The sequence below is a fragment of the Oncorhynchus keta genome, chromosome 14, assembly GCF_023373465.1.
Source record: "Oncorhynchus keta strain PuntledgeMale-10-30-2019 chromosome 14, Oket_V2, whole genome shotgun sequence".
Taxonomy (NCBI): domain Eukaryota; kingdom Metazoa; phylum Chordata; class Actinopteri; order Salmoniformes; family Salmonidae; genus Oncorhynchus; species Oncorhynchus keta.
In genome coordinates, this window is record NC_068434.1 from 47,049,939 (window position 1) to 47,063,387 (window position 13,449).

A 13,449-nucleotide genomic window follows, 5' to 3' on the forward strand; every position below is an offset into this window, starting at 1 on the left:
CGAAGCAAGAACCAATTAGCCTGGAGCTAGCCTTGCTAGGCCCATCTGCAAGGCCCATCTCTCGGCTAGCCGTAGAGGTCCATCAGCCACTCCTTGGGCTTCAATACCTATTTTGCCGACTGGCATGGACCCTCACTGACCCATCACGACTGGACTACCGACGTGATTCGCCCAAGGGGGTCTCTTAACTGGCTCCTGCATCACGACATCCCCTGAATGCCCATCTGCTAGCCTGCTAGCCGCGGCCTGCTAGCTGTCTAGTGCACATCGGACTGTTACCTTAAGAGGCCCATCGGACAAAATCTTTGGCCACTATACCTATTTTGTCAACTGGCCTGGTTTACCACACGGAGCCCTGCTGATCCGTCTGCTGACGTAACAGCACGAGGGGGCCACAACAGACTTTCTTCCGTCGCGACATCCCTCAAAGACCCTTCTGCTAGCCCCGGCCCGCTAGCTGCCTGAAGTCACTCACTGGACTCCTATGATCACTTGGCTACGCATGCCTCTCCCTAACGTCAATATGCCTTGTTCATTGCTGTTCTGGTTAGTAATTATTGCCTTATTTCACTGTAGAGCCTCTAGCCCTGCTCAATACGCCTTAGTTAACACTTTCGTTCCACCTCCCACACATGCGGTGACATCACCTGGTTTAAATTATATTTCTAGAGACAATATCTCCTTCAACGTCACCCTATGCACAGGTTTACTCCCACTGTATTCACATCCTACCATTCCACAGTCTGTATATTATGCCTTGAATCTATTCTACCGTGCCCAGAAATCTGCTCCTTTTACTCTCTGTTCTGAAAGTACTAGACGACCAGTTCTTTTAGCCTTTAGCCGTACCCTTACTCTACTCCTCCTCTGTTCATCTGGTGATGTGGAGGTTAATTCAGGCCCTGCAGTGCCTAGTTCCACTCCCATTCCCCAGGTGATCTCATTTGTTGACTTCTGTAAAAGAAAAAGCCTTGGATTCATGCATGTTAACATTAGAAGCCTCCTCCCTAAGTTTGTTTTTTTCACTGCCCTTGCACTCTCTGCCAACCCGGATGTCCTAGTCGTGACTGAATCCTGGTATAGGAAGACCACCAAAAACGCTGAAATTTCCATCCCTAACTATAACATTTTCCAACAAGATAGAACTGCCAAAGGGGGTGGAGTTACAATCTACTGGAGAGATAGCCTGGAGAGTTCTGTCTTACTATCCAGGTCTGTGCCCAAACAATTTAAGCTTCTACTTTTAAAAATCCACCTCTCCAGAAACAAGTCTCTTACCGTTGCCGCTTGCTATAGACCACATTCTGCCCCCAGCTGTGTCCTGGACACCATATGCGAATTGATTTCCCCCCATCTATCTTCAGAGCTTGTCCTGCTAGGTGACCTAAACTGGGACATGCTTAACACCCGGCCATCCTTCAATCTAAACTTGAGCACAATCTCACACAAATTATCAATGAACCCACCAGGTACAACCCCAAATCCGTAAACACGGGCACCCTCATAGAAATCATCCTAACCAAGCTGCCCTCCAAATACACCTCTGCTGTCTTCAACCAGGATCTCAGTGATCACTACCTCGTTGCCTGCGTCCGTAATGGGTCTGCGGTCAAGCGACCACCCCTCATCACTGTCAAACGCTACCTAAAACACTTCAGCGAGCAGGCCTTTCTAATCGACCTGGCCCGGGTATCCTGGAAGGATATTGACCTCATTCAGTAGAGGACGCCTGATTGTTCTTTAAAAGTGCTTCCCTCACCATCTTAAATAAGCATGCCCCATTCCAAAAATGTAGAACCAGGAACAGATATAGCCCTTGGTTCAGACCAGACTGCCCTTGACCAGCACAAAAACATCCTGTGGCGTACTGCATTAGCTTCGAATAGTTGCAATATGCAACTTTTCAGGGAAGTTAGGAACCAATATACACAGGCAGTTAGGAAAGGAAAGGCTAGCTTTTTCAAACAGAAATTTACATCCTGTAGTACTAACTCCAAAATGTTCTGGGACACTGTAAAGTCCACGGAGAATAAGAGCATCTCCTCCCAGCTGCCCACTACACTGATGCTAGGAAACAACCACCGATAAATCTGCGATAATTGATCATTTCAATAAGCATTTTTCTACGGCTGGCCATGCTTTCCAATTGGCTATCCCTACCCCGGTCAACAGCCCTGTACCCCTCACTGCAACTTGCCCAAGCCTCCCCCATTTCTCCTTCAACCAAATCCAGATAGCTGATGTTCTGAAAGAGCTGCAAAACCTGGACCCCTACAAATCAGCAGGGCTAGACAATCTGCATCCTCTCTTCCTAAAATTATCCGCCAAAATTGCTGCAACCCCTATTACTAGCTTGTTCAACCTCTTTCGTATCATCTGATATCCCCAAAGATTGGAAAGCTGCCGCGGTCATCCCCCTATTCAAAAGAGGGAGACACTCTAGACCCAAACTGCTACAGGTCTATATCTATCCTATCCTGCCTTTCTAAGGTCTTCGGAAGCCAAGATAACAAACAGTTCACCGACCATTTCGAATCCTTCCATACCTGGTCATGGGTGCACCTCAGCCACACTCAAGGTCCTAAATGATATCATAGCCACCATCGATAAGAGACAATACTGTGCAGCTGTGTTTATCAACCTGGCCAAGGCTTTCGACTCTGTTAATCCCCACATTCTTATCGGCAGATCCAACAGCCTTGGTTTCTCAAATGACTGCCTAGCCTGGTTCACCAACTACTTCTCTGACAGAGTTCAGTGTGTCAAATCGGAGGGCCTGATGTCTGGACCTCTGGCAGTCTCTATGGGGGTGCCACAGGGTTCAATCCTCGGGCCGACTCTTTTCTCTGTATACATCAATGATGTCGCTCTTGCTGCTGGTGATTCTCTGATCCACCTCTAAACAGACGACACCATTCTGTATACTTCTGGCCCTTCTTTGGACACGGTGTTAACTAACCTCCAGACGAGCTTCAATGCCATTACAACTCTCCTTCCGTGGCCTCCAACTGCTCTTAAATGCAAGCCAAAACAAATGCATGCTCTTCAACCGATCGCTGCCCACACCTACCCACCCGCCCAGCATCACTACTCTGGACGGTTCTGACCTAGAATATGGGCGGCAGGGTAGCCTAGTGGTTAGAGCGTTGGACTAGTAACCGAAAGGTTGCAAGTTCGAATCCCCGAGCTGACAAGGTACAAATCTGTCGTTCTGCCCCTGAACAGGCAGTTAACCCACTGTTCCTAGGCCGTCATTGAAAATAAGAATTTGTTCTTAACTGACTTGCCTAGTAAAATAAATTTACAAATAAAAAAATAAAAATGTGGACAACTACAAATACCTAGGTGTCTGGTTAGACTGTAAACTCTCCTTTCGGACTCACATTAAGCATCTCCAATCCAAAATGAAATCTAGATTCGGCTTCCTATTTCGCAACAAAGCATCCTTCACTCATGCTGCCAAACATACCCTAGTAAAACTGACTATCCTACCGATCAAAATAGCCTCCAACACTCTACTCGGCAAATTGGATGAAGTCTATCACAGTCTTGTCACCAAAGCCCCATATACTACCCACCTGTATGCTCTCGTTGGCTGGCACTCTCTTCATATCCCTCGCCAAACCCACTGGCTCCAGGTCATCTATAAGTCATTGCTAGGTAAAGCCCAGCCTTATCTCAGCTCACTGATCACCATAGCAGCACGCGCTCCAGCAGGTACATTTCACCGGTCACCCCCAAAGCCAATTCCCCCTTTGGACGCCTTTCCTTCCAGTTCTCTGCTGCCAATGACTGGAACTAAATGCTAAATTCACTGAAGCTGGAGACTCATATCTCCCTCACTAGCTTTAAGCACCAGCTGTCAGAGCAGCGCACAGATCACTGCACCTGTACATAACCAACCTGTAAATAGCCCATCCAACTACCTCATCACCATATTGTTATTTATATATTTTATTTTGCTCCTTTGCACCCCAGTACCGCTACTTGCACACTCATCTATCACCCCATTGTTAAATTTGCCATACTGTAATAATTTCACCACTATGGCCGATTTATTGCCTCACCCCCCTTATCCTATCTCATTTGCACACACTGTATGTAGACTTTCTCATTGTATTATTGACTGTATGTTTGTTTATTCCATGTGTAACTCTGTGTTGTTGTTTGTGTCTTTGCTTTATCTTGGCCAGGTCGCAGTTGTTCTCAACTAGCCTACCTGGTTAACTAAAGGTGAAATAAAAAAATAAAACATTCTGAGGTGTGTGTGTGTGTTCTCTCCTACCTGTGAAATACACACTAGAATCCCATCCCTCCTTCAGCAAGAAAGTTTTTGGTCTCATCTCTGGACTGGAGGTCTTTATAAACTGAAGAGATTAACTAATGACATAGAGATATTAGTACACATGGATAAGTATGAACATATCTGTCAGTAGTTTTGATAACTCAATGTCATGAAAAAGCACAGCATCTTTTCTCATATTTTATGTGAATGATGTGACAAAATGTGAGTCCATTGCTTCATCAACCATCTACAGTAAATAAGAAAAGTAGTCCAGCTATGTGCACAATCTTTTCTTTTCAATTGATTTGATATATTATATACATTGCCATTACCATCATCAGCCTGCCTACTCACCCCACAGATGATGAACTTCATACAGGTCTCCTACCTGTGAGAAGAACCCTCCAACTGCCTCGTCATTCTCCTGTCTGTATTTGATCGCCCGTGCCTTAGCAAGATTATTCATAAATACAGTTAATATTGGACAAATTTGACATTCTAGTGAAACATTTACTGGTTAGGTATTGTGTACATAAATTCCATGCATTTTGATCAACTGCACCTGTATTTCAAACAAAGAGAAGTTGAGGTCTCATCAAAGTCTTACCAGTGATTCCCTCATTCGATCATTGTTCCAGGCTTAAAAAGAGACACACAACAATAAAGTATGAAGACAGAGAGATTTGAACTTCATAACCACGTGTGGCCTTTACACACTGGATGCACAACAGCATCAGATTCACACACCATACTCATTGACAGTCAGGCTCTGCAATCCAAACACACAGTACTGTAAACAATGGAGTGTGAGGCAGGCCTACATTCTCATTACATACACAGTTAAGTCAGACCTGTGGGTTTTGTTTGAAGATAGATGTTTATCTTCTTGGGTATGTTCTCTATGACCATAGATTGTATATGTCTCTGGATCTCCTCGGGTATAATCATGTTTCATGTCTCTGGAGGAACTAGGGACTAATGTTCTAGATAGAATGAAACATTATTACAAAGGGTAGTGACTTACCTTGAGTTTGTATGAGCTCATTTTGTATATTTGGTTCATGCCAGGACTTACCTTGAGTTTGTATGAATGTATCTTTAAAATGTTCTGTCCCAGTCTGGGTGATGGCTCGTTCCAGAAACAGAACTCTAAGAGAAGCTGGTTCTGCGTGAGACGAGCAATTTATCATCTCCTTCTGGAACTCCAGATACTCCTTCAAACAGTTACATAATGTTTGAGATTTAGGAATTAGTCTACCAAAGTTGCCACTTCGGCCAGCCGGACAATGCTTTTTACATAAATCACTGCCTGGTCTTATAGACTAGACATAACATAGTCAATGAAAATACAGGACAGTCAAATTAGGGGAAAGGGGGGCACCTTGTCAGTTGTCCAACTGAATGTATTCAAATGTGTCTTCAGCATTTAACTCAACCCCTCTAGTATGATATGTTAAGTTTGGTATGGTTACATAAGAAAGAAGGTTACTGATCGTATAACACGAACGTCTAGCAACCCAAAAGTTCTGTGTTCGATACTCATCACGGACAACTTTAGCAATTTAGCTAATTAGCAACTACTTACTGCTTTTTAGCTATTCTGAAACTACTTAGCATGTTAACTAACCCTTTCCCTAACCGCCAGGCTAATGTAACGTTAGCCACCTAGCCATCTGACTTAGCTAACATTAGCCACAACAAATTGGAATTCATAACATATCATATGTATTGCAAATTCGTAACATATTGAACGAATTGCAATTTGTAACATATCAGGCAACTTGTAATTCGTAACATATCATACAAATTGTCATTCATAACATATGCGAAATCGATGATGGACATCCACAAATTAATACATACCATACCAAACATAACATATCTAACTAATTTGAGTGTCCCGGATTTGAATTTACTATGGTATGTGTCCAGGTTGTAAAACAATGACAGGATACTCTGACAAAAAGTTAGATTTGAGATCACTTGATATGTATTTTGAATGATACATTGTGATATTGGTTTATCCAAATATAATGATTTGTCCATGTTAAAACATATTTTTTAAACCCCTACTTGATTATTGTTCAATTTGGGGTAGCCTGCTGTATACCGCATAGGTGCACTGTAACAACAAACCAGCAGGTGTCACTGTTGCATTGGTCAAACTATTTAGACAAAGCTAGACTAGAGAGAAAGTTGAGTGTCATCATTGTACAAGAGTTCCGCCTATCGCCACGAAAAGGTATGTGATAACCATTCATATTAGATCAGGGTTAACATAAGATAACTTTCGGTTACATATAAAAAGAAAAACATTGGATAATGTTAAGATTAGGGTTTCATGAGATTTCACTGCCTCGTTTGAAATTGCACTGACACCTGAATTGACTGTTTCTGTCACTACTTACCCGCTTGGTCCCCGTACCAGGTATTCCAGCTCCCCACCATCTCACAGGAATAGTCCTGGTCTAAGTGGAGCTTGCTCTGCACCTCAGCCATGAGTTCACAGGAAAAGGTCAAAAGACACAATATCCACAGATAGCGGGATATGCCTGTATCACCCTCTACTGTGAAGTCAAGTCAGTGAAAGATATGTGAATGGCCAAGAGAGGAGTCAGTTAGCATTTACAGCACACAGGAGAATAAACTAAAAATGAAAGATGAATCTTATATGCCTGCAGACACTCAGTCTTGACATTGTGAACTGAGAGAGAAAGGAACAGAATTACAGTGGGTGGACATTAGGCTATAAAAAAATGATATCACATACTCATCAGCTTCCTCTGTACAGTATTTTATTGGACTAATGTGTTATTGCTCTGCAATCATTTAGGATCATCATCTTTCCAACCCAATTTCCCTGGTGTAATTCCAATGTCAAGTTGAACAAAGCTACTGACAGACACTGGTCAGTGCACAAACTAACAAACTATCAAAGATACTTGCAACTGTAGGCCTTTCTGAGACAATCAAAAATCAACAAATAATGGCTCAAAAAGAACAAAATTAATGTAAAATGAGAAGTAGAAATGAAAAATACATTTTTGTCATGTAATTACACATTTTCACTTTATTTAGCCATGTTGGTGCTGCAATTATTTTCCTGTAGTAGGTCCCTCTGTGAAATATGCATTGAATTAGAATAATAATTTCACTGAGCCGTATGATGAAATGTCAAACAGAGGCTATGCTGTGCACTGAATCCAATTCAGTATAATTTGCTGTACAAATTAGGTTATGTTTGACCCTGAATCGCCCCTCTAGAGCAGTGGTTCCCAAATGGTGTGGTGTGCCACTACAGTGGGCATGAGTGCCCCCCCCCCCCAAAAAAAATATAATAATAAAAAATAATATTGGATTTAAAAAATGTGGAACTCATTCCAGCTTTCAACTTACTCTTGAAAGCTGTAATAGTAGAATGTATATATTTATTTTATTTCACCTTTATTTATTAACCAGGTAGGCCAGTTGAGAACAAGTTATCATTTACAATTGTGACCTGGCCAACATAAAGCAAAGCAGTGGGACAAAAACAACAACATAGAATTACACATGGGATAAACAAACATACAGTCAATAACACAATAGAAAAATCTGTATACAGTGTGTGCAAAATGAAGCAAGGAGGTAAGGCAATAAGTAGGCCAATAGTGGTGAAGTAATTACAGTATAGCAATTTACACTGGAATGATAAAAAAGAGCAGAAAAGAGCAGAAAAACAAAAAAATATGGGGATGAGGTAGATATTTGGTTGGATGGGCTATTTACAGATGGGCTGTGTACAGCTGCAGCGATCGGTAAGCTGCTCTGACACCTGACGCTTAAAGTTAATGAGGGAGATATGTCTCCAGCTTCAATGATTTCTGCAATTCGTTCCAGTCATTGGCAGCAGAGAACTTTAAGGAAAGGCGGCCAAAGAAGGTGTTGGCCTGGAGTGTACCCGTGAAATATACCTGCTGGAGCGCGTGCTACGGGTGGGTGTTGCTATGGTGACCAGTGAGCTGAGATAAGGCGGGCTTTACCTATCAGATTTGTAGATGACCTGGTTTGGCGACGAATATGTAGTGAGGACCAGCAAACAAGAGCATGCTGGTCGCAGTGGTGGGTAGTATATGGGGTGACAAAACAGATGGCACTGTGATAGACTGTATCCAATTTGCTGAGTGGAGTGTTGGAGGCTATTTTGTACATGACATCGCCGAAGTCAAGGATCGGTAGGATGGTCAGTTTTGCGAGGGTATGTTTGGCAGCATGAGTGAAGGAGGCTTTGTATGTGAAAAGGGAAGCCGATTCTAGATTTAACTTTGGATTGGAGTTTGTGCACAACATTTGAGAGAAATAATATTTTTGTGCATTCGGAACATTTCTGGGATCAATTATTTCAGCTCATGAAACATGGGACCAACACTTTACATGTTGCATTTCTATTTTTGTTCAGTCTAGCTGTTTTACCCCCCCCCAAATTACCCCCACGAAATTGCTCTAATCCACTGCACTGCTATTGTACTTGTACTGTACCCTCTCATTCCTTGTTCTTAATTATTAGATTCAATATTGCCTACACATTCAATAGACCATTATTTGTTGGACACTGAGCACCCTTATAATTAGGATACGATTCAAAGTTGGTACAATAATTGCGGTTCTGTTCATAACCTCAAAGTATTTTGTTGCACTCTCTAAGATTTAAGTAACATGTAAGCATTTAAAACTTCCAAATTCCAAGTAAAGTTTCCCTTTACCTTATGACCTGCAACTTGACAGCTAGCCTGCGATCATGGGTCTCAGTCTTCCGTACAGGGGAGTTTTGTTAACCTTTCAATGCATTGATTTAAATCAGGGTCAGACAGGGTGATTATTGGTATTGTTAAACAAATCTATTTTGAAACAAAACTATACACCTCACACACATTTTAAAATGTTTTTAATAATCTTTATTAATTATATAATTATGAAAAATATTCATAACATTTCAACCATGAGGCCAAAGAATGCAGTCATTGACTGCAGGAAAGGGCTATGAGCCCCGATGCTCGGTCTGATCATGAACACGCATCGCTTGTGATACGTTTTTGGAAGCATAAGGACCTTATCTTTAATATCAGCGATAAATAATTTTCAAAAAACAAAATGTTAAATTGATACACACCTTTTATAGGGTTGGGGTTAGTGTTCCCACACTGTCATATCTCCATGTTACAACGCATGTTTACGGAAGACAGACAGAAGACTGATGGACCACCTGTGCTAATTAGCTATCTAGCATGCTCCGAACACCTGTGTGTAATGGAAGAAGGCCGCTATTGCTGATCAAAATGTTTTTCTTTGTGCTTCCTAACCAATGCTGTGCTGTCTAGGCCTACAGTAGCATTTCAGGAGAGTCAAAGAATTCTTCAGAATTATTTTTTTAAAATTCGGCCTTGTCCAAAAAATGTACTATCTTGCGTGCCGGACTAGCCTACAAAAAAAAAAGAAAAGGCTCCTGGAGAGTCCTTTAGGGGTTCTTCAAATTGAAACTATGGGGGAACCCCTAGAAGTTCTTTGAAGAACCCTTTTTAATGGCTCCTCGAAGAACATTTTGAAGAACCTTTTGGGGTACATTTTTGAACTATTATTATTATTAGTAGTAGTATTTATTAATAATAATATGCATAACAATAACAACAATAACACATTATTTTAGTTCTCAGTGTTTATTATGATTTTAGTAGCAAAGCACAATTAACAAAAAAAATGAGGTGAACTCCAAGCAGAGCCCAAAGTCCAATGGGTATATCCTCTGGCATGTTGATGTTGATGGGTTGATGTTCTCCGCATCCATATCCAGAATGATTTTGCAGTGCATGGTGATCGAACAGGTTTCCTGTTATATTCAGAGGTCTGGTAGGGAGAGGGTGAAGTCTGTGAATTCAATTTTTTTTTTAATTATACAGATGATTAACAAAACATGCACACGACAGAATTCATACCTTTGATTTTTGTGGGGAAAGTGACTAAAAAAGCAAAACGGTTTTGATCATGGTTTTCATACACATACCTTGTCCATAATGAAGAGGCCTATGGGATATTCATTGGAGGTAAGGGAGCAGGATGGTAAATGTGATCTACATAACATACCAATACCAGTTGACATACCTGTGTATGCCTCCTCCTCTGAATACATGCAGACACAGACACAAAAGTGAGCAGTTCAGTCATCTGCACGCAATACAGCTCGCCTTAACATATTGTTATAGCCTGCATATTCTTACCTCTTTGTTGACTTACATCCATTGAATTGTGTCCATTTCCTGTTTTCGAAAGATTGGCACAAATATGAAAAGATAGATTGTATCATCATCATAAAACAATATCAATGTAGATCATATAAGGGACACAACTTACCTTAAATTGAGGAGACCTTTACATTTTTCAGTTAAGTGCCTGCACCTGCTGTCCTCTCAAATTGAAATGTTTCATTTGGGCAGATAGGTTCCTGCAAGAACCCCCACCAACTAAGGAGGTTCCTCAATGAACCCCACCTCCTTTTCAGAGCTAGGAACCCTAAGAAGAATCCTTGTTGAACCCCAAATTATGAGAATATACCTGTTTGACAGATGAAATTAGGCTATCGGCTGCTATACAGTATAAAAAAAGAGAACATTCCATATGGCCAATTGCAAAGAATCTGCAGAATTTGCGATCAGGAAACAGACTACTGTGTCAAATCTGCTGAATTGGAGAATCGCTTCTTGAATCGGGGCTACAGCGCTCAGATCCTGAAAGATGCAGGTACAAGGGCCGGATGACTTGACAGAGAGAACTTGTTGCGAAGGGGAGAGCCTTGTGATACAACAGAGAGAGTTTACTTTGTTACAAACTATATCTCTGAAGCAGAGAACATTACAAAAATCATTAAAATAATTGGGGAATCATCCAAAGTGATACACTACCATTCAAAGTCTTCCCAAAGCCACCAGTTATAAGCTTTAAGAGATGTCCTACCCTAAGTGACAAATTAGTCCACAGCTATATTCCTGGTGACTCTTAGAAAACGTGGCCAGACCACAAGCCCAGGGGCTCTTTTAAATGCAACCAGTGCAGAAATATTGCACAGAAAAAGTATTTTGTTGACACAGCTTCTAAAACGGAGTATCAAATCAAGCATTTCATTCACTACAAAACCACTCATGTCATCTACAGATTGGAATGTCCACAGTGCAATGTGTTCTACATTGGACAGACAAAGAGATGCCTTCAAGACCGCTTAGCGGAACACAAGTAGGCCATACGGGGAGGCAACGAAGACTAACCTATGCCAAGGTACTACAAGTCCTTACACCATGGCGACCCTGCCTCCCTACAAGCTATGGGTATTGATCATGTTCCGGCCTCAATTAGAAAAGGGGACCATCTTAAACAGCTAAACCAGAGGGAATGTTTTGGGATTTAAAAACTACAGGCCACGAATTACCCTGGTTTAAATTAAGATATTGATTTCTCACCTTTCTTGTACGGTCGTGAGAGGCCCCTTTGCTGTCATCTAGTGGACATGTTGCTCTATTGCCCTCAGGTATGTTTAGACTGCGGTGGTCAATATTTGCTGTGATCTCGTGTACTATAAAATTGGTGGCTCTCCTATTGTTACCACATTGCCCAGTCATATTCAAGGTTAGAACTACTTTTATAGGGGCTGGTGCTTGTAGCATTGATTTGCATTTTGATAACATATCTACAGTATTTCACTTTTTTATATGTACAGTATTGCTTACGAGGTGTTGTCCAATGAATTCTGTAATCACTCCGTCTTCAAATCAGGATTGATTGGAAAAAGGTGTTCAAAAGAGGACATTGACGAAGGCCATGCAGCCAAAATGCATCTGAGTTTTTAATCTTCGTTTCCATTGAACATGCCATACAAATATATTTTAATTAACTGTATGGAGAGAGAGCCTTGGTCTTCCTTTCTTTTTGACATATGTAGATTTGTTGGCCAATTCCTCCACCCTCCATGCACTCTTCAAATAGCCTAAATTCCATGTCAGTGACGGGCTGTTAAAGTTAAAACCAGGACTCGAATTGACGGGATATGAGAGGGATAGGCCTACCTTTTATTAAAGAAAATGCAAAAAGCACAGGCACATTGTTAGTTTAAGATTTTGCAAAAATGTTATAAAGTGATCAATAACAGCACTTTGGTCCGCAATGCTTTATGCTAGAAACAAGCTGTAAAATACACCGGAAAGACATGAATGCATATGGGGGATATCATTGTTTAATTTCTTTGACATTCAGAGACTGAGCTACAATCTTTTATAGCCGGGCAGACAGAACATGGTTGCTTGGGAAGTAATCTAATTCTGTCATTATCAATTGATTAAGCTATTTACATTCTGTACAATAGAAGATGTTTAAACTCAGACAGCTTTTAGAAAACACTTGTTACCTCTGTTGGGTTAAGCCAAGGAAGAAGAGTAGCCAGCAGTTAAAGCTTACATTTGTCTGTGTCGGTCGCCCTAACTGTCTGGGGTGGAAAGGTAGGCCTACTGTCTGGGGTGGAAAGGCAGGCCTACTGTCTGGGGTGGAAAGGTAGGCCTACTGTCTGGGGTGGAAAGGTAGGCCTACTGTCTGGGGTGGAAAGGTAGGCCTACTGTCTGGGGTGGAAAGGTAGGCCTACTGTCTGGGGTGGAAAGGTAGGCCTACTGTCTGGGGTGGAAAGTTAGGCCTACTGTCTGGGGTGGAAAGGTAGACCTAACTTTTGAAACTACCATGCTCAGATTCCTTATGACATTTCTGATTTCATTATTTGCAAACAGGGAGAGTTTCGTTGCAAATAAGACACACTGATTTGGCATTGGAGGAATATGATAAGATGAACACATAGGCCTATCTCTCTGTCCATTCTTAGCCTGTAATTTCAGTAATTTGTGTGGTATTAAAAAATATTTTGTAAATACAGTATGTAAAATTATGCAGAATTGCATGACAAAAAGCTATTTTTTCTCTCAGACCTGGAAATACAATGATAGATCAATTCAATACTTTTCCCACCCCTACTGTCGTCCATAGTGGTCTGTGAACCCATAATCTTCTGGCCCCCAAGCCATGTGTTGCCATGTAATGCTTACAGGACTAAGAACAGTTTCTAAAACGGCATAAGGCTCTGGGTTGTCCAAGAAGTGAGG

The 13,449-nt window shown here is 41.5% G+C and overlaps 1 protein-coding gene across 1 annotated transcript; it reads right to left on the bottom strand.

Annotated features, from left to right (window-relative positions):
- Nucleotides 1-326: 326 nt before the first annotated feature.
- nipsnap1 (nipsnap homolog 1 (C. elegans)) lies at nucleotides 327-6,784 on the bottom strand. The gene is given in 9 exon segments (XM_052460761.1): nucleotides 327-370; nucleotides 4,286-4,323; nucleotides 4,325-4,367; nucleotides 4,640-4,734; nucleotides 4,893-4,924; nucleotides 5,361-5,469; nucleotides 5,471-5,499; nucleotides 6,359-6,384; nucleotides 6,694-6,784. Coding segments are annotated over 9 exon segments (507 nt in total).
- Between the last annotated feature and the right edge of the window lie 6,665 nt (nucleotides 6,785-13,449).